We start from the raw sequence: 22,238 nt of genomic DNA, 5'->3' as shown, positions 1-22,238 counted from the left end.
TTTAACTGCTTAACTGATCATGTCACTCAAAATTCTTATTACTGATGGTTAATCATTAACATCCCTACTTTTCTGGCGGCTGGGTAAATGGGAACATTTTGGTCAGGGGCACTTTAAGATTAAGATACTTAGGACAGCTTGGAGATGATGTCAAAACATACTGCCAAACAAAGCACAGAAAAGCTGAAACGCAGCAGACGATCTGGCGACATTTCCAAGTATTCAGAGGGAATTCACAAGAAGAAGAGTGACTAACTTGAGAGTTGTATAAGAAACACTTCATAGGTTCAATCATTTTAATGGTTGGAATACAGAACAAACTATGCCTTTTGTTCGTGTAGGGACAAACAACTGAGTCAGGATGACTTAGACATTTGGTCTTAGTTATAAACCAGAATATTACACAAAATAGATACAAGCGTCACTGTATGTTAGCAAGAGCTTCCTAAAACAAAATCCCCTGTAACATTTTTGCATCTTTCAGTTCTACATGCATGCAGTCACACTGATAAATGAGACTCACTGTCAGACAACCCACAACAGGCCACATTATCTGGAATGCTGCCACAGGCTTTCCCTGAAGCTGCTCATCGAAGTTTCCTTTGAAAAATACCCAATGCATTTTGAATAACAAATATACACCACCCCTGATGTCAGATACAAACAAACCTGGCTTTGAGTGGTGGGTGCTGCTGGCAGGGGTGTGACGTCATTTAGTGGCAATAATCATTACGAGCTCCCACCCACCACCTCAGGCAACCCTGGGCCTTGGGAACGTCATTACAGGGGCTGAGATTCAAACGGCATCAATAAAGAGAACTGTATCCCTGCACACTAGCCCAGTTGTTTTGGGGCATTGTCCACCATGTACATGGCAATAATTCAAATCAGGCTGACTGTGTCATGTTCGATGTTGCTCGCAAAGAGGATGTTGGCATGCTGTCCTTTGGACAATCTGGATCACAAGAAAATTTGAGAGACTATAAGGCTTACAGATTAGTGAGCCAGCGCTGCCAAATGTCAGATAATATAACGTTCATTCATGAGACAGGTTGTCACAGACACGCAACCCGCTTCTGAAAATAATGGTCCGCAAAAAAGCCAAAAGGCCTTGCTGGCATCTGTTTACATAACTTCAATAGGTTATAGAGAATGAGGTATAAAGAGCAGCATATGGAAAGGGAAAATTCCTCCTGGTTTTCATTTTAGAGAGCGAAGCTATAAACTCCAAACTAGGTCATTGACGAGGAGGGGGAAATCAGGAGGAAAGTTACTGAGCAGGCAGCTTCTTCTGGGTTTCTTCTAACTGGCTGAAAAAGTTGTTCCTTAAGATATCTTTATACATGAGAATTAGCAGGTTTCAATTCAGACAGGCTATACCAGTTAACGGGGTACTAGTGATGAACAAGAAGAAGGAAAAGGTCTCATCCTTTTTGTGATAGTGAAAACAAGAAGAGTGTTTTTTTACTTGTGCACTTTACACTGTTCAGAGCATGCGTTAAATCCCTTTATCCCGAACAATGGGAGCAGGACCTCACTTTGGTCCATTAGGCTTTTCACTATGACACAGGAAGCTTTTTTTTGAACGGACAGAGCATTTGCATAGGGAGCCGCTTGTGTGAGCATAAGTAGGTGAAACCACTTCTGGGAAAAGATCCTGTAATGTATCCAGAGCCTCCATGGCTGGGCCAACCAGTTAAACAGAGTTACACTGCAACGCTACAGGAACGCTGTGGACACAACCTCCAGTGTTGATATAGTATAGTAACTAGGGTTGGGCATCGAGAACCGATTCCTACTTGGAACCGTTTCAAAAACTACGATTCCATCGGAATCGTTTCTTTATTGGAATCGTTTGGAATCGTTTAGAGGATTTGGTTTCAAAGGCGATCATCGCTTCCCAATTTAACATGCGCAAGTTTTGGTTTCCGTAGAGGCCAGGCTCTTGTTGTGTTGCAGCCTTGGAGCACAGTAAGCAGCTCTCTAGAGTGGCTTTATTTTACGGTGAAAAAGCTGTAAAACTGCAACCCACCATTGACTCAAAATAAAACTTTCCTCTTATTTGTGAAAATAGGCACGTGACCAGTTTCAACTCCACCTCTCAAAGAATTGGAATCGATAAGAACCAAAATCGAAAGGAAGAATCGGAATTGTAATCAGAATCGTTAAAATCAAAACGATGCCCAACCCTAACAGTAACGAAAACTAATGAATTTGTAGAGTGCTTAATTAGTATTTGCTGTATTAAAACAAATGTAAGGTTTGAGCTGCTGACGCATCTAAAGAGAGAGAGATGTAGGTCAGTGTGTTGGAAAAGGTTTGTCATGGTAAATCAAGGGTAATCATAGCGCTACCTAAAGACAGGCAGGATGAAAAGTTTCTCCACCCCCATCAGGTCCCTATGCATTTGAGCTTAGGTGTACACTGAATGTGGGGTAGGAGAGAGAACAAGCTCCCTCATTGAACCAATGCAACAATAGAGCGTTTGGTCTCTGCATGCCATACCACCCACTTCTCTCCTACCAGTGATCTCACTGCCACAGTGTGCATTGTAATGGCAGAACTGCCTGGAACTACAATATGCTAAATTGCAGTGCTAGGTAGGGCATGCATGACTGGATATATGTGTGCACCAGGGAATACAAAGCAGTAGGGTGGCCATCTGTCAGGTATCAAAAAGTCATTACAGTAAGAACAGGAAATTCTGAACTATATACATCTTTTTTTTCTGGAGTAAGGCTTATGGTACGTGTCCATAAAGGTGTTTTATGAAAGGGATCGCCCCGCAACCCAGCATTGCGCGCTAGTAGCCAATAGCAGTTATCAGTTACTTTTCACTGACTACAGACAAGCGAAGAAGACAGGCTACACCCTCCTGCAACTGTGATGGCTGCACCTGATTGGACAAACGCGTCACGTGGGACTGTCTGTTCACGGATTTCAAAACGGACCTACACGGCGGCTCGTTTCAAATACGATCTCTTATTTTACTAAACTAGTTCACCGAAATGTGTTTCTGAAAACATTTCATGGGAGAAATAGGTTACGCAGTTGCTGAAGCTGTCTTTTAAAAACATTTCCGTCAGCTTTTGAAAGGCGGCGAGCTGAGCTGCCTGCTCCTCATTTGCATAGAGTAGCCTGGATCGAACTGTATGCAATTAAGGAGTGGGCGACTGGACACCGTGCTTCTTTAAAGTCCCCGCGACACCAGAATGTAAAAACCAGAATGTATTGCACGGCTGGTCCCGTAGAAATTAATGGGAAGCGGTAGGGCTGGGCACCGAACGAAATCTCTCAAATCCTCGTTGCTATTCGGTCTGGTAGATAGCGGTCGTTTAGGCACCGGGTTTCGGTACCCAACCCTATTCAGAACACTATTACTCCATTAGCTATAGGCCAGGATTTTACAGAGTAAATATTAGTTTGTTGCTATATTAATGTTCTGAATGTCGAGTACAGAACCCTTTACGAGGCTTCTTAAAGAAGTATTTAATAATAAAAATTTGAGAACGGAATTTGTGGTGTGTTGTTACCTTTAGGGCTATACTTTTTTAAATAAGGAAATTAGTTTTGTTGTACTGTTCAGTAATTTGGAGAAAACCAAGATATAAAAGAATTGAAATAAGATCGTGGATTGCTATCCTGCCCATTTTTTATTTTTTATTTATTTATTTATTTATTTATTTATTTTTTAAATCGGATATGATCTTTTAGCCATATCGCCCACCCCTAACTGTGGTGAACCTTTTATTTAATGGTTTCTGTAAATGCTGCTGGTGGGACAGGATTACTGGAAATTTCTGATCACTTTAAAGATTAATGGACAGCTCTGTGTGTGAGTACGGGGTTGAGATGCAAACAAAGCTGAAGGGAAAAGAAACGATATACGTATATAATAGGAAAGGATAATAAAGCTGCATGTGGGGGCTGTTTGTCACCTACTATTCACAGTCGTATCAAAAGATCTCCCTGCAAACTGCAAAGTAGTCCTGTCTCACAAAAGTTAGTGTCACCTTCCATTTGTGGGAAAACACTCTTTTTGGATAAACATATTTTTTTGTGCCTTGAATTGCACTTAAAGAAAGGCAAACCTAGCCTTGCTATACATTTTACAAACGCAAGCTGAAAACAAGAGGAAATCAGCCCTAACAAAAAGACCACACATTATCAGAAAAAACATGGCAGCAAGCATACACGTCCATGCAAAGGCTGTCAGAGTATACTATACACACTCCTATTAACGTCACACAGCTGCCGCATAGATCTGAGTCACTATCCATTGCCACACTGTAGCAGGGTTGCAGTGTAAAATACGCTACAGGGTCACTGTGTAAGAGTATGAGCGAACACATTCATCAGTGTCTGGCAGAGCAAAGCAGACTGGGGGAGGGGGGCTGCTGGGGCTGCATCTCGACCTTGCAGCAGGAAAAGAGGTTGAATGAGTGTCCTGGTGATCAGTGAATGAAATCAGCGGCAGAATTTTTCTCATAGGCTCAGAGAGTCACGTGGTGGTGGTGGTGGTGGGGTGGGGGGTGGGGGTACAGTAATTTATTAATGCTGTTTGAAGCAGCATGCTGGACGATAAGCTGCTCTCCCCAAAGCAGGCCATAACTCTTCATTGTTTTTGGCAAAGAGCATCTAGCCGACTAAGTGAATTACACACTGCAGGCAAAGCTCTGGCAGATTCATTCACAAAGAGTGGACGGAAATTCTCTGAATCAGAACAGACAGGTGCAATGCTGGGAAAAGCTAACGGAAAAAGAACATACATAAAGAGTAAATCAGCAACTACTTCACTGGAGCAGAAATTCTAAGATTCCTTCCTGATATTAAAGTGCCCATATTATGAAAAAATCACTTTTTCTGGGATTTGGGGTGTTATGTTGTGTCTCTGGTGCTTCCACACACATACAAACTTTGAAAAAAATCCATCCATGCTGTTTAGAGTGAGATACGGTTTCTGAATGTGTCCTGCCTTCAGTCTCTGGGTGAGCTGTTCAAAATCGGCACGGCTTGTGACGTCACAAGCCGAAACAAGCAGGCTAACCGCAACCATTAGCTCGTAGCTTTAGCGTTAGCATGCTAATGCTAGCATGCTAACGCTAGCATGCTACCTCGTTCTCAATAGCAAAGCACTGCTACAACACACACAAGTTCACCATAATCTACAAAAGAACTACTTACATGTGCGCCCTCATTTAGAAGTCTCCCAGCTAATCCTGCCTTGTAACTGACCGAAGTTGTAGAAACAGCCTTTTTACTGTCTATGGAGCTAGCTAGCTGACATGATCTACATCTGAGCTACTGGGCATACTTAAATTAAACCATGTAAACTTATTCTGGTACAACCTTAAAATACAATTATGAACCTGAAAATGAGCATAATATAGCTGCTTTAAATCTCCCTTGAGGAGCTGCGTCTGAATAACGAGCCTGAATGAAGCGTAATCAAGATTCATTCTATTTCTCCGTGCTCTTTTTTTTTTTCCCCAATGGACCACGTTTCCATGACGAAATAAAAAAAAACAAAAAAACGATTGTGTGAATAAAACGACCCAATTTCTCCATTCAGGCAAGGCTGACATGAAGGTGAATCTTTGCTTTTTGACGTGCACGCCTCCTGACATGAGACCATTAGGGTGATATAAGCGACCGACAAGCCAGCAGCTCGCAGATGGATTACAACAACGGAATTTGGCTTGCAAAAGACTTAACCAGACCTGGCCGCAAGTGGGTCAGGACATGACGGAACAGGAAGTCACCCTGGCAGGGCAGCTCTGCACTTAGCCAGGCTAGACAGAGAGAAGGGGGATAGCAGGATGAGCCACGTTTAGAAACACTGGCTCTGCAGTAAGCGGGCACAAAACAATGTGGTGGCATCAGATACACATCAAGACAGTTATAGGAGGCACAGGGAGCTTAAAGTATTTCGTGGTGCAAAAGAAGACACATTTAGCGCATTAGGACTTAAGTGCATCAGCGAAAAGTATCTCTACTCAAAAAATCCAACCTGGCACATTAGCTGTAGTTGTCTTGAAACAGCTGGGTTTTGGTGCTGTTATCTAATCAAACAGCAGGCAAAACAGACACGGAAATGCATACTAACTGGACGCTCGTGCCTCCTTGAAGAAAATGTTCTTATTTCCGTTTTGCATGATGGTGGGCTCAGATTGTCTCTTAAACGTTTCCTTTCATGAAGCAGTTTTTGAGAGAGATGATGCAGTTGAACACAGTTCACAACACTTTAGGGCTGTAGCGAAATTATTTTTCACAATCAAAACTTCCAATGAGGTTTTTCGAAAGAAGCTCTGGATGTCTGTCTCCTGTTTTACGATGTCAGCCTAAAAATAAAAATCCTCGAACAGATTACAGATCAGATTACATGAGTTAGATCAATATCATCTTTTTTTGTAATGTCTTAGGTAATTTACTATAATAGTGTTAGAGCCCAAATAGATTTTTTGTTGTACGGTTACATAAATGTAATTTATTGTGCCGTTGCTGCTAGACTGCCCCATTAATACAGGTGTGTGCCTTCCTTTGAGTGTGGCAAGCGGGAGAGAAAACTGTTTTTGTAAGCCGTAAAAAAGTGTTTAAAACGCCAACAAATAGGGATTGAAGCAGAATATTTCGTAAAATAAAAACGTGATTTTTGGAAATGATTACATCTATATCTTTTCAATACATTTTGGACAACGCTTGGGAGTTGTTGAAGTGCAAGCAACTTGTACACTGTGACGGAGCAGTTCTTGCAACCCTGGATTATAGGAAACAATCATGTTCAGTAATACACTGAGGGCCTCATTAAGGAGCCGTTGGTAACAACTTGTTCTAGAGCAAACAACAGGTTTCAGTCGGTCTGAGAAGTAGGTGTGTCCAGCGCACCCATACACCATTTGCTTTCACCTTGGAGTTAAACAGTGCGAGTGGGCCCCGCAAAAAAAGGGAACACTGAAATTCAGAGAATCTGAAGTTGCACAGTTGTTGCCCAGAGGACACTGTGTTGGCAGGCGGAACTCAGCCTAATGAGGGCCCAACAGTCTGTGTCACTCTGCCTCTCCCTTTTCATTCTCTTCACTTTTGTCGATTTGCTTGTGCCATTTCTGTTAGTTATATGTATTCCTGCTCTGTATCTCAATTCCTTTGGTTTTGAGTTCTCTAGTTACTAAACCTGCTTTTGAGTTTTTCAACATTACAAGGCTTTGCCAACCAATGACACGATTGCGATTTGCAGACTCTTTTGCCATGAAAACGATTAGTATCTCAAGTATATGTATTCGTTTGTGTTGCTGCCACTGATGAAGAGAATTTAGTCACAAAGATGGAAACGTCCCCTAATGTTGACGGTGTTCAGAAGGTATTACACGGCACATCCTGTTCTTTCCTGTGTAGAAACTCTACTAGGACAGGGGCAGACCCAAAGCGCTTTGTCCTTGTGGATTAGCCACAGGCCATACGTTTCCATGGAGCAGGTAAGGCTGTGATAGGCTTTGACTCATGTAATACCCTCGCTGCAGCATGCTTATCTGGGAGTTGAGGGACTTAAGATATAGTTACTGTCTTTTAGGCATTGAGTTAGCAGTTACCATTCCAGGGTCAGACAGTTGTTTATTCATCTTGTGGCTACTGAAGTCAATTCTCATCTGTGGATGTGTTCCAGAGGCAACTGTCCCCTCGGGCCTGAAACAACAGCGAGAGGGGTATTGTGTTGTGCTTTTGACATTCCTCTGTGACTCCCACGAGGACAGATTAGAGGCTCTGAGACTGGACTGCTGCGATAATAGTGGCAACAGCATCGACTACATTTCCTGTTATTGAGATGCTGCAGCACACTCAAGGGACCACTGTGGCTGAGACTGTGTGTGTTTTCTTTTAAACTATCTGCTGCTGTACCTCCTTACTTTAGTGACTACAGCCCCTAAAAAAAAACAAAAAACAGACCAACTTTGTGGAGCAGTATAAAGGCTATCAAGGTCAATGCTAATACAGAGGGGTTTGGGTGCTTTTTGGCAGCTCAAACAAACACAGTCAGCTGTTAGTCAACAACTGTCTCACCCTTCTAAAATCTGCGCCTGAGTTAACTTTATCTACAAAGGAAGTGTCCTATTAGGGCATACTGAAGGTGCTGTGGTGTGCGTTTCAATCGGGCGCTATTCTAATCTAGTCAGTACTTTAAGGAGCTGGCCTCTTAAGTGACATGCGATCCTCAACGTCAGGCGTTTCTGCAATAAATCACTCAGTGAAACGTTACAGTGAAATCTTTAATTAAGTGCCACGTCTAGTCCTGTCAAGTCTATTTGTACAGCCCTTAAACACTAGCCAAAATCAAATCAAGTATAGCAACACCACCCGATGATGCAAGGGTGCTAATGGTTAGTATCCTGTTTAACTTGTTGCTTTTGCTTATTATGTGTGCTAAACACGGGTGCATACTAAAAAATTAAACTTGATTTCCATTAAAGTCAATGCTTAGTCAAATGGACTAAGAGAACGTATGTCATAAATGGTACAGTTAAAAACACAAATTACTCAAGTGTCAACTCTGCCAGAAAGTCGTCAGCACTGGGAAAACTGAGAATGACATGTTCCGAGCGAGATAGAGTAAACACTGCAGAACAAAAACAGCTGAAGGGCATCTGAGATCTGGGCATGACTTAAGGTGTCGACACACCAAGGAGATGGCAGGCGTCCGTCGGCCTAGTTTTTGCGGTGTGTCGAACCTCGTCCGCTTCTGTTCGGCCGATTCAACGTGTTGAATTCAGTGTCGGAGACGCCAGTCAAAGGAATCTTTCCGATTGGCTATTCAGCTTAAGTGAATAAGTACATAAAAAGAAAAACGTGCAAAGTTAGGTATGTATTTCACCATTAGCATGTCTTTTAAAAGATCTACATACCTACACATGACAAAAAAAAATAATAATAAAATATTGTCCTATACCGTAAAACTGAATTTAAAGACCGTAGACCCCTTATTTCTCTCTCATTTTCTGTAGTCGATGTAGCATAAAAGCATGCTGCGGAATTAGCAAGCAAGCTAACTAGCCAGCAGCTGCAAGCGGGCTGCTTGGTCTCTCCGCCTTCCAAACCGCAGAGAGACTTCTTCGCCGAGAGAACGGATGACAGCCCGGGAGATGGACAATCTGGTTAGCCATCCCAGCCTCCGCTGAGTGAAGCAGAGGGACGTAGGCTCTGTGCTGCCGCTGGCTGATTCGGGCAAACGCTGTTTTTGTTGTATGTATCATAGCAACGGTTTACATATCCGGTTTCCCTTTTTTGAATGAGGAATAGATTACCGCTGCCTGCTGGCATATATAGTTTCTTCCTCTCACGCAGAACGCACGTGCTAGTTGGCCGTCGACTGAAGTCTTTGCGGTGTGTTCAAGTGCTTATTTTTGGCCAAGACACAGGGGATGTCAGGACACGTGAGGCGACACGGGTAGACGCGAGACGACACGAGGAGATGTGAGACGACACGAGGAGACATGAGGCGACACGGGTAGACGCGAAGCGACACAAGAAGACGTGAGGCGACACAAGGAGACGTGAGGCAACACAAGGAGACGCGAGGCGACGCGAGGAGACGCGAGGAGTCGCAAGGCGACGCAAGGAGATGCGAGGAGACACGAGGAGACACCAGAGTCGGCCTTCAGCGCCACTAGTGCTTGGTCCTCTGCCGGGTGCGTCAGCGCCTTATGCAACAGTACACTCAGCGGTGTAGGTTGGTCACATACTTAGATAACACCTGTCAGTGAGCCGAGGGGCTCTTTAATGCCAAGTTAGGAGAGGCTGAATGCATTTAACGGCTTTAACAGAGGAATGTAGAGCCTTGGTTTGCACCCTCAGAAGAGTAAATGGGTATTAGGGCTGGGACGGTTACCGCATTACCGCAGTCACGTGACACCTACCGCGGGTCCGAGCTCGTCACCGTCATCACGGCAAAAGAACATTGGCCTGCACATGTCTGCACGTTGTGTCTAATGACATGGATTTATTGATTCTAATGACATGGATTCAAGGTTTTCTAAACAAAACTTATCATCAAAAGATGGAGCAAATCTGACCTTTCGCGAGTTGAGGAGCGCAATGTTCCATGACACGTAATACCATTCCATCCGTGTTGACTATTAGGCCTACATGCGAAAGAAGCCTACCTGTGTAATGTCTTGTATCGGAGAAATGTCTTTGCCTTTCCTTTAGGAAAGGCAAAGACATTTCTCCATTCTCAGCTGAGGTAGACACATTAACGTTACAGCTGCAGTGTTTACCATTGCACATTAGCCTAGCAGCTAACAGAGTTTCCTTCTGTTGTTGTATAGCTTTATCCCGACAAAACGGCACGGTTGAATTTCAGCCTGCATGCATGTTTGGTAGCCTAAAACATAGCGGCTTATATTGGAAGAGAGAGCAACAAGTTAGCGGACTGCCGAGTCGCTCGACTCAGCTGCTAGACGGGCTGCACTCAGGCTGCAACATATGTTGTAAGGTTTAAGCCGATGTTTATTCAAGGGTAACACCATTTACTTTACCGGCAGTATTGACAATAGATGAAGCCACCGTGTCTTGAGAAGCTCAAGCTTGTTGTTTTATTGTTCACTTTTAACTCACTTTACATCAACTTTGCTATCTCTTTTTCCTCTCTCTTTTCCTCAGCGGCACTCATACGCTACTCTCCGTTACCGCTCGCTCTCCTTGCTCTCCACACGGGCACTGACGTCACTCACTTAAGGCACCCTGCCATTCTCGCTCTAACTTACGCTACTCTTGTAATGGGGTTGCGCTATACCGCTCTACCGTGGGAATTTCTTGCTTTTCAATCGCGCTAAGAAAAAAATCCATACCGTCCCAGCCTTAATGGGCATTTCAAAAAACTGACAGTATCGAAACAACAGAGTCAAGTGGAGAGAGAACACCAAATTCCTCAAAGCAAAATGTCAAATATAAGGGAGAAGCCATTACTGGCAAATATTTCAGAAGCCTCTGACAGAGGAACTGAAGGGAATAATAACAAGGTTGAAAAATAAGCTATTCCACACTAAAATAATGTGCAAATTATTTTGGAACTACTCAACATAATGCCTTGGCCTGCCTGCACAATATGTACACATTTAGTGCTGCAACGATTCCTCGAGTTACTCGAATAATTTGATTACAAAAAATCCTCGATGCAAAATTCTTTGCCTCGAAGCTTCGTTTAATCAATGTAACTAACGTTGTCCAGCTCACTGTGTTTCCACACGGATGGTTATTACTAGCGCACAACGGGCTGACGCTTCTGTGGACACAAGACAGACGGCGCAGATTACAAATGAAGGAAGACAGCGAAAATAGTGAGGGTCTAAGAGAAGAGACAGGCGAGAGAAAACGACAGAAAGTTTGGGATCATTTAAAGCTGCAAACATGCTGCTACATCATCTCAGTAGAAAACGTCCAGTGTACTCATCCATTCCACGGAACGAACTCGACACAAGGCAACATAAACACCTGCTGCTCGCGTCCACCGCGCTGTTTTACACAACTACAGCATGCAACTCTGCAAATAGCGATGTTTTACAAACAAGCTAAAATGAAAGCTGTCGGTTTGTAGTCTTAACTGTTTATTAGTTTGCTACTAATCTTTGGAAACTTAGCTGCTGCCGGAGACAAACGAGCCCCTCCCCCCCTGGAGCATGGCTACTTAATATGCACGTGAATGACGTCATCGGACCATGCCGGTGATGTCTGCATTCTTTATTCTTTCTCCTCATTCAGTACTAGGCTTCTGAAAATGTGGCCTCCAGAACAGTATAGTTGAATGGACCTGATGTAAGCTTTGTACAGTCACATTTACCCTTGGGTTAGTGAACAGCTCGTTTGCATATCCAGTGCAAAGAGCCAGAGGCAAGAAGGGGAAGGGGGTGAAAACGATTAACATTTGGGCCACCAAAAATGATTTTTTTTAAGGGTCTTGGTGGCCCATGCGGCTGTGCTTAAAAATATTAGCATCTATCCCTGTTATTGTATGTGATTTGGCAATAAAAAATATAAACATATTTACTATTGCTGTTTACTATAAAGCAAAAGTATTTCTTATCCGATTACTCGATTAATAGATATTAATAGATTAAATAGCTGCAACCCTATACACATTGAAAAGTGAAAGTTGTCTTCTTGACATAAATAAGCTGATTCTTGTTAACACAGTAGATAAACAGTACACTGTATCAATGCTCCCTGATGGTTTTTCACAAATGCAGGACTTTTTTATGTTATTTGTCTACCATGCTGCAATGGTGACAGCCCTGGCTATAGGGGAAATGACAGAGGAGAGATTTCACTGGGTTTTTAATAAAAAAAGAACTAGCAAGTGTTCTGACGCACCATCAAGTCTGCTTTGCAGTGTCTGCAAAAAAAAAAACTCACTGCAGAGAAAAGTCACGAGAAGGGAAAGAACCCAAATGCACCATTCTTGCTCTCAAAATGACTGAACTGTTATTTTAGCCAGTTATTAAGTCAAAAAGTCCCTTTCGATTCTGACTATTATATCATACAAAACAAACAAAAATTCTGTATCCAACTTTTAACACACACTTTATCTGTTGCTGCCCTAGTTTAAAAACACCTAGGGCTACTCCCATTTTTTTGTTTTGCAAAAGTAAGCCTATCCCATGTACAAAAACCCCATGAAGTGGGTCATCTCCAGCTTACAAATCGTTTAAGTCTGCTTTGCTATTATTACTGTTCCCCCCTTTGGATGCATGCTTAGACCCAGGTGTAGGTACCAGCCCTCTATTTATAGCCATCCGTTTGCCCAGAGCTCAATCCAGCTTCTGCTAATGAGATTTAGGCTACATCAACACTAATACATTTCCATTTCTCAACAGCATTTTGAAAAAATAAAAAAAATAAAACGATTTGTGTTCACACAAGCATTTAGGCTCCGTATCAGAAATGGTCTCCGTCCATATTAACACATCTGACAACTCATACCTAGGGCTGGGTGCCGATTTGGATACTTTTCAGGCACCGACCGAATTGCCTCCTTAGTATCGAGGATCGAAAAATGCCTCGTCATTCAATACCAAATTTCGATACCTAAGAAATAAATCTCATCAGCTCTGTGTGCCAGTGTAAACAGGAAGTAGATTTCTAGCGTCGTTATGCGGTTTAAAATTTTGGATAACAATGGCCAAAAGTAAGACCAGGGATTTATTTGCTTGGACCGACATCGAGGTGGAACTGTTACTAACTAGTATGTAAGGGTGTCAAAGTTTGAAATTAAGTCACAATCTTGAATATCGAATTAAAAAATGGAATCGTCGATACTGCCACGCCCCCATGTCACGTCCGGTCGGCTTGTCAAGCGGAAAAAAACACACGTGTTGAAGTGCTGCGAGTCAGTCAACCTCCTGTAACCTAGCTACAGCCAGTCAAAAGATAGCATGGAAACTGCAGACGCTGGAGACCCATCGACAGAACTTGAGCCCCTTCCTCTTTCACTGAAGTGTGTGAAAGTATTTTGGATTTCCAGTGAGTCATGCTGACAACATTCGCGTTGTCGACAAAAAAGCCACAGTTTGCAAGCTCTGCTATGTGCGTGTACCATATTCTGTGCGCTTACTATTGCACATTAGCGGATATTCCTTCTGCTTTATAGCTTTATCCCAACAAAACCGAGCGGTTGAATTTCAGCCTGCATGCACGTTTTGTAGCCTAAACAGAGCAGCTTATATTGGTTATATTAGAGAGAGCAACAAGTTAGTGGACTGCCCGAGTTGCCCTATTTGCTATCGTTCTGCTCAGCTGCTGTGCTGGCTCGATGGTGTTTTAAGCCCCCAACTAAGCCTTCAAGGCAGCGCTGCGACTGTCGTCTTCAACCATAACCATTGCCTAATCCTTTCCAAATGTCTCCCTTTTAGGGGCTCTGAAACGCCGGAGTAGTGTGGACATGAGACGTAAACCTAGCAAAAGATATGCTTTTTCTAAACAAAAAAACGGCTTATGTGTGAATGTAGCCTGAGTCTCCATGCATCCTTGTTCTTGCCGGTATAGAAAGCTGATTTCCATTGAAAGAAAACTGCACCTGTCTGTCTGAAACCTGGCGTGTAAAAAATAGGCTACTTGGCTGTTGAAAGGAAGTAATTCCCAACTGACTTCCTGGTGTATAGAGGTCATTTAAATGAATGAAGCAGGATATTGCTGAAATGATCAGCACAGCAATAAAGTGTCTTTGACTAGTTCGCCTGTTTGGCTGAAATCGGCAGTTCTGTAATCGGGCCAGGACTCTGCAGGCGTGCACTAATACCACATCACTGACAAACAGCAGTTGAGGTCAAAACATTGCTGAGTATACATCCACTGTAAGATTGTAGTTCACTTAAACGATACAGAGATATGGTGTAAAACATAAGTAGAAAATCTATTCTCTTATTGTCTTCTAGTCCCAGTGTTGTCATAGACTACATTAAGTTAGTGTTTTCCATTTGCTGGAGCATTTAGCCAGTGAAATTCCAAAAGTTAGGGATGGAAAGCATAGATGGCACTAGTAACACAGCTGAGAAGGCAACTTAAAAAAAAAGAGCAAAAAGGAAAGAGAGGGACATGCAAATCTACAGTCTTTTTGCACTCAACATGGGAACTCGTGCTTGAAAGTGAACGACAACTCACAGCAAGGCGGACGCTAAAAGTCTTGCAAGGCACTGAATTTTTTAGACCGAATCTGAGCTGGAACCACTGCTTGACATAAGAGCACAGCTGTGTTGTATATTTAGATGCTGAGTGTGCAGATGTACAGCACAATGGTTCTACACCTCTGCGAACAACCAACACATCTTAAACCTTGAGATGGCAGGAAGCACGATGGAGTACGTGGTTTCAGTAGCTCATGTGACATAAAGAAAATGTGTGCGTGGTGTGTGCCGCATGGGGATAACACCTTTATTTACACGGTTATCATTCTAGCTAGTTAATCACTGGCCTGTTTTAGTAGGTTATTTGCTGTTAGTGTGTTCACACTTGCAAGCAACTCAAAAAGCTCTAAGTCTGTTCATGTAATCATATATTTTATCTGTAATGGTTTTAATATTTCTACTAGGAACTTTTCTATAAGCTTATGTTGTCACTGCTTATCAGAAGCCACTCTCACAGCGGTGTTGCTGCACGTCATGCACATCACTAACACAACATTGACAGTGCAGATAGCCAACACCTAATTCAAAGTAGCCGTTGACATTAGAATGCCGATGTGTGGACATGAAGTCAAATGTGTGCACTAGAGCTGAAAAATGTATCTGGATTTTATGGAAATCCCAATATAGACTAGTGCAATACTCAAATCACAGAAGGCGCAATATTTGTTAAAAGTAAAAAGGTGAAATGTCAAATATTCAGGTGCTGCAGAAATGTCCTGGCCTACAAATCTTTGTTTGGTACAGATCCTCACATCATGCATGAATCATATCACAATTTAAATATCAGTCAGAATCATCGCAATTAGGGCGCCTGGGTAGCTCATCTGGTAAAGTGCGCGCCCATATATAGAGGATTACTCCTCGATGCAGCGGCTGCGGGGTCGGCTCCGACCTGCGGCACTATGCTGCATGTCATTCCCCCCCTTTCTCCGCTTTCGTGTCTTCAGCTTCAAATCGTACAGTCCTAGTGTGCACTGCAGTTTGCCATCAGCAACCGCATTTTGAATCTGTGAGCCAATCACATGCAAGGTGTGTAATTCAATCCCTACCTTCTGATGGTGACCTCTTACGCGCCAACACGCCAACATTACATAACTCTGCATCTATGGCATGCAATATTCATGTGGACAGAATGTTGACTGCAAATACAGGTAGAGACACTTACCGCCATCACCAGCTCAAAGGGATGCTTGTACACCCGCACGGGTGACTGGTACTTCTGCACCATGGTGGGGATTGCAGTAACACCAACAACCTGAACAGAAATAAGAATAAATCAATCAGAAAAGAAAGAACACGCTTTGATCACAGGCATTTGTGAAAGAAAAAGAAATCTAAAATGTAAGCTGACTGAGTGCCAAAATTACAGAATTATAGCATCTGGCCCTACAACAGGAGACTCAGCGTGTAATTAGGTAAAGGTGTGTTTTGGCTCACTGCTTGAATGATACCAGGTGCTTGCTTGCATGTGTGTGTGTGTGTGTGTGTGTGTGTGTGTGTGTGATGGCAAGCAGCCCTAAGAACTAGAAAATCATGTACAGTGATGGGCTGCAGAAGGGAACTCTCCTGAGCCATGACCGAGGATGTCAGTGATCAATGGATGCAGCATGTCCCGCTCATTTATCAAACAGAGACTGTACCACTGCAATGGCTTTTCACTGCAACCTACTGGGAAAATAACTAAGCTAAGTCCATCTACTGTCTCTTTACACACTTTCACTCTACCTGATGATAAAAAAGACTATCTTTATAATGTAAACAGCACATTCCACATGCTGAAGCAGAGGCTAGAGAACAGGATGACACATGGAGGGAACAAAATGAATCTCTCTCTCACATGAGCATTAATAGTTAAAAGACAGATGCACATATGTATTAATTACAACTTAAAAACAGAATATGGTGCTTACTCCAGGCAATTTAAAAGGAGGTGCAAAGTGTGGCTTGAACTTCAAACGCTGTGTTTGTTCAGCATGCTGATACATGTCTGTAACTCCTGCAATGCAGTGATGGGAACATGACTGCAAGTAGGGGTGTGAGCTAAAGTCCCAGCACTACTTACAGAGGGATAGGATCAGGGCAGGCAGACTAATAATAACCGGGCTAGGGCAAACAGAATACAAACCACAGTATTGCTCTATGTCTAACCGTTGCTACTGCAATACATAGTTACCGTCATGCTTCAGGATCTGTCAGCAACTTAAAAGACACGTCAAAACAAGACAATTACTTAAGTATGTGTTAGTTAAGAGATTTCAGGTGACACACTGTCAAATAGGAATCGGCTGTAACGGTAACGTTAAAGAGTTTTAAACCGAACCACGTCTGGAAAACATAAACTGTTTTAAATCAATACATGTAACGTAAAATATTTCTAGCTAAAAAAAAATAAAAAATAAAAATGAATAGCAGGTATTGTTATTTTAACCACCTTAATAGTGGATAACATTTTGCCACGCCGACTTGTTAACGTTAGCTTAACATTACACAACAACACAACAGTGCTTCTGGCTTAACTGACTAACGTTAATGTTAGCCCGCAAGCTCGCACTAATTTATATAAAATGCTGTCAACGTCACATTAAATGTTTTAACTGGTGCTTACCGGGGATTCAAATAACTACAGAAATATGGTCTGGTTAGTCGTTGTATCTTCTGAAAGCAAACTCTTGCGAGTCCCCTCCACGGCTCTTCACTTCGCCGGGTCCGGGTGGTGAGGTGAAACCAGAAGCTAACGATAGTTAGCTTTATTGTGCTAGCTTTCCATATAACGTTAGCCGGAGTAAGTAGCTAACAGGCTAACCGTGGGACAAGTCCTCTTCACAGCCCGACACTGACGGGCATAGTAAGACCGATAGACTAGCTAGATAGATATCCTAAACAACCCCGGGTTAAATCACGCTTAAATGGAGAAACTGTCGGCACAGAAGGACAGTATCCCTCTCACTCACTGTCCTCCTCTCCTCCTCTTTCTGTAATGCATGTGATGCCGTCGCTCCTCCCCTTCCACCTCTCAGGGCTGCTTTCATAAAAATCCACTGCCTGCCCACATCAGTTCAAGTGAAGGAATAGGACAGTGTTCTATGCCGTCACTATGACTACAGTCCATAGGGTCAGGATCAATCCCTGCGCTTTCAGAATCTTAATCCAGAAAAGGATTTATTGCCAAGTAAGTAACACTTACAAGGAATTTGCCTTGGTGGATGGTGCATACATATTAAAAGGAAAAAACAATAAACGTAAAAGAAACAATAACATAAAAACACAAATATGTACACTAATTGTTTTAAATTATACAAAATGATAAATGTTCTAGTGTTAAATACATAATTTAAACATCTAAATGTAAAAGCTGTCAAATGTAAACTGTACACACGGTCATGTCCACCTACCTCAGATATAGCCTATATAAGCAACCTGTTATAATTCTTAATAATAATTCTTTATTTATTCAAGGCCCATTTGCACTTTAGCATTGCCCTATTGTTTTACTGTTTACAATCCTCATTGAGCTGTCTGTTTACATGTGCATATGTAGGCTACATGTATGAATATGTATGTGTAGGCTATATATACATATACTTTTTTATATATACAAACTTATATCTGTACATAGTATTAAAAAATGTATGTCTACCTTGTTCGGCTCTGTTGTCCTTGTTTTTAGCCATATGTCTTTTTTTGTTTATGTACTGTGAGAGCAACAAAAAGCTGGAGTCAAGCTCCTTGTATGGGTTCACACTTACTTGGCCATTATATATATATGGCCAAGTAAGTATATATATATATATATATATATATATATATATATATATATATATATATATATATATATATATATATATATATATATATGGCAGTAGATATAGTATACTCTTGAACATAGTCTGCTCCTTTAATCTTGGCTTTATAGTTTTATTTCAGAGAATTTGCCATGAATGATGCTACCATTTTGAAACCAGATCAGCAGCGGGCACCAGATCTTTATATGTTTCCAGTGCAGTGTTGTGTGTCTGATCACAGATTACAGATCACAGATGCATGCATAGCCACATCTTTAATGCCATCAGGGGGAATTATGTTGCATTATGTTGAGACTGACATTTCACTAAAAATGATAGGGGAGACTGGAGGCAACTATAACACTCTGACTTCTTGCATCACATTTAATATTATAGTCTTGTCCTTGTTGGTGAAATTATATAAATTGTATTATTAATTAGTGCACATATATTTTGCTTATATCAAAAGATGACTAGTATATTTCAGTCTGTGAGTTATTAAGGAAAATGTAAAAAATGGTACAATCTCCCCTACATATAGCCCATGGTTTGAGCATGGACAGAAGGTGGGGGATATTAAATCAAACAGCATATTAAAGAGGCACTCCAGCTCTTATGAATTGCACTTTCATGAAGTTTTTAAATAAGAATGGTCCAAATAAATGCATCAGAGCCAAGATATCATGAATGTATCTCCTAGTATGGGGCAAGCTTTAAAAAACACTTACAACAACTCCTACATTTCCCTTAATGCAACCAATGGCATCTTTTGTTAGATCCTCCCTGCCTTATAAATGCCCTCATCCATCTTACAAACTCCACGCTTGCAGTTTTTAACTCAAGATTTCTGTTGAAGTATTAGCAAAGTGATGTGAGAATGTGTAAAATTGGTGTCAAGTTTGATTCATTACAGATAAGATCATGAAAAGCAATATGTCACCAAAGACAGTGCTCTCTTTCTTTTAGCTGTTCAGAATAATAAAAGGTGGTTTGTCTTCCCTGGGATAGTCTTTGGTTTCATCGATACCAAGGCCGCCCATTTAGGAGCCTGCGAGCCAAGTTTAGCCCATGCTCCCTGGCATTTGATAGCTTAGAAATCCAAATCCGGCACCAAGCATGCATTTGAAAATCTCACTGCACGCAATTGGATAACACTACGACCAATCACAACAATACACGGGGTGACGTATCCAGAGCGTACCCATACACTTAGCTACCAGCGGAGCTATCTGGTAGATTAAACTCTTGCCGTATCCAGTCGGCAAAACAGCAAAACCGTCGTCCTTGCAAAGGCACGATTCGAGCGCCGTCTTCTGTTCCTCTTTTAGATAAAAAGCCAAGTCTAACTTGTTCATTGTAGCGGCCAAAGCCGTTTCAAACAACTGGTGTTCATCCGTAGCCATCTTGCAATGTTTACTAATGACTAATGCCTCTGGCCTGCCTATATCAGAAACACCGATGTGATTGGTGCAGCTCGACTACAAGGGCATAGTTAATGAGCATCATTACTGAATGCCAGAGTGACACGCTGAGCAAATTCAAATTGTGCTCTCGCGAGAACTCTGGATTTCCAAGGTAGGCATTTGACATGCTAATGCTTATTCTCCTCTTATTTTGAAAGTGCTGTAAATCCCTAACTGTAATGACCACGAAACGTACAAAATATTTTGTGCAGCTAAAAAGTACTTAATCTGAGTTTTAGGGCAACGTAATGCACAGTGAATAAAATTTCGGTATTCTTCAACATCAACATTTATTTTATTTTTATTTTATTTTTTTTACATTTTGGCCCTCACAGAATTTGGATACTTCTGATCCATACCATCAAAAGTGTGTGGGCTTGCCAAGATGCCAAACCCTTAAATACCTTGTGTAAATGGAGACAGTGTGAGCCATTAAAGGTCGCAGGTATTCAATGCTGCCTGTTGGAATGTGATAGTTACTGTATCGTCTACATGTAAAACGAGCTTTGAAAAACAAGTGCGGATGCTATGGACCAGCTAATTTAAACACCTGAAACCCAAGACCTCTGCTGTTGTAAAAGTTTAAAGAGGAGTTAATTATAAAAAATAAAAGTTACACTGCAAGTATCCCATAAAACAAATTAAGTGAAATGAAGTGAAAAAAATACAAACTCAGCTAAGTGGTTCATCCATTAAAGAACCCCTATTATGCCTTTTGGGACACCCCGATGGAGCTCTCTCTCTCCCACAGACAACATTTTTCCTCAACTGCCTGAAATGCCTCGCCCACATTCCAGTTTGAAATTCCTCGATTAGTGATGTTATTTTAGGAAGTATAGATTTGCATGTATACACTTGTTTTACTGTGTGTTTCCCAGATATGTCTGGACTTGTGTGGCCCATCATATTCTGTTTAGTTCTCAGAATGAAACGGACTCACATCCTCATTATGTAAGAGGTTTAGCAGCGATGGCAGTGCATGATAGCATTAATGCGATCATGTTTCAAAGGCCAGGCTATAGTTGAGTTTGTACAGCTGACACCAAGGTCTGCCACCACACCAAACACTAAAGAACAACAGTAGTTAAATGTCACATTAAAATGTTATTATACAGTTACATACTGTCTGGCTGGAGAATGTGTTTGTGGAGGATGTGATCCATCGAGAATCCATTATAATAAAGTAATACACCATTCATACCCTTACAATGAAACAGGATGTGCCAGTAAATATCACAGCTTAGGCTGCCACTGGCTTGAATTAAGGTCATTGTAAAAAGTCGTCATGTGGTGTGGTGTTCAGTGGTTCAGCGAGGGTGAATTCCTCCATTAGAAAGCAAAAACTTTACAGGAAGTTACTAAATTACTCTGACATCCCAGTTTCATATTCACCTTCCTTGTTTTGCTCTTCCCTTCATTACCTGCACTCTCAACAGTCCAATCAAGGCAAACAAACAGGTAAATAATCGTTATATATGAGATTAGATTAGATTCAACTTTATTGTCATTGTGCAGAGTACAAGTACAAAGACAACGAAATGCAGTTTGTGTCCAACCAGAAGTGAGAAAAGTGCAACGTGATATACAAAGTATAGACAGGTGGTGCATAGACAGGGCAAGAAATATAGTGCAGTGTAGACAGTAGTATACAGTTGGTTTACAGAAGGTGGTTTAGAGTAATATAAATTAAATATAAATGTGTGCAGTGTATTAGCATCAAGTGAAGCATGTGTGAACTTTTTTCTGGAAGTCTTGTCCTCAGCGTGCTTGCATGTTTGAAAAAGTTAACGGCCTGTGGAGAAGGTTTTTAAAAGACTAATTAGAAATAGAGATGGATATTCCTTTACAAGAATCATTAAGAGAACATAAAATGTATGCAGATTCCAGTATATTTTTTAGGTTAGATTAGATTAGATTAAATTTTGATCAAAGGATGTGTTCTTACTGAAATATATGATAGTAGCATCTGGGACAAATGGTGATATGCCACACCGGATCGATCAAGTTAGAGCAGGCAATACAAAATACTGTATGTTGTATGGAAAAAGAAATTATACTGTATTACTTGAGATTTACCGAGGATATGCAGTGCCCTCTGCTGGGCGTTGGCTGCAGGTAACACAGACTTAGTTCCATAAACTGATGTTTTAGCAACATGTGTAGAGCTGCAATCGATTAATCGACTAGTTGTCAACTTTTAAATTATTTTACTACTATTTCGATAGCCGATCATTCGGTTTAAGTCAGTTTTTAGAGTAGAAATTCTCTGATTTCAGGTGCTTAAATGTGAATATGTTCTAGTTTCTTCACTCCTCTGTGACAATAAA

The 22,238-nt window shown here is 41.6% G+C and overlaps 1 protein-coding gene across 3 annotated transcripts in view; it reads right to left on the bottom strand.

Moving 5' to 3' along the window:
• The window catches only part of si:dkey-237i9.1 (SEC14-like protein 1), a 41,194-nt gene extending 23,523 nt beyond the window's left edge, over positions 1-17,671 (bottom strand). Inside the window, exons 1-3 of one of the 3 annotated variants that reach the window (XM_036000332.1) lie at positions 17,272-17,671; positions 16,840-16,865; positions 15,832-15,921 (exon numbers count right to left, since the gene is read on the bottom strand). In XM_036000332.1, the coding sequence (XP_035856225.1) occupies positions 15,832-15,921; positions 16,840-16,845 (96 nt within the window). In that variant the 5' untranslated portion in view covers positions 16,846-16,865; positions 17,272-17,671. The remainder of the gene's footprint in view (positions 1-15,831; positions 15,922-16,839; positions 16,866-17,271) is intronic. The other 2 variants (XM_036000333.1, XM_031284591.2) reach the window with 2 other exon arrangements.
• Between the last annotated feature and the right edge of the window lie 4,567 nt (positions 17,672-22,238).

The sequence above is a fragment of the Sander lucioperca genome, chromosome 4 (assembly GCF_008315115.2).
Source record: "Sander lucioperca isolate FBNREF2018 chromosome 4, SLUC_FBN_1.2, whole genome shotgun sequence".
Lineage (NCBI taxonomy): Eukaryota > Metazoa > Chordata > Actinopteri > Perciformes > Percidae > Sander > Sander lucioperca.
The sequence above is the reverse complement of the archived record's forward strand: the minus strand, read 5'-3'. Positions and strand labels throughout refer to the sequence as shown.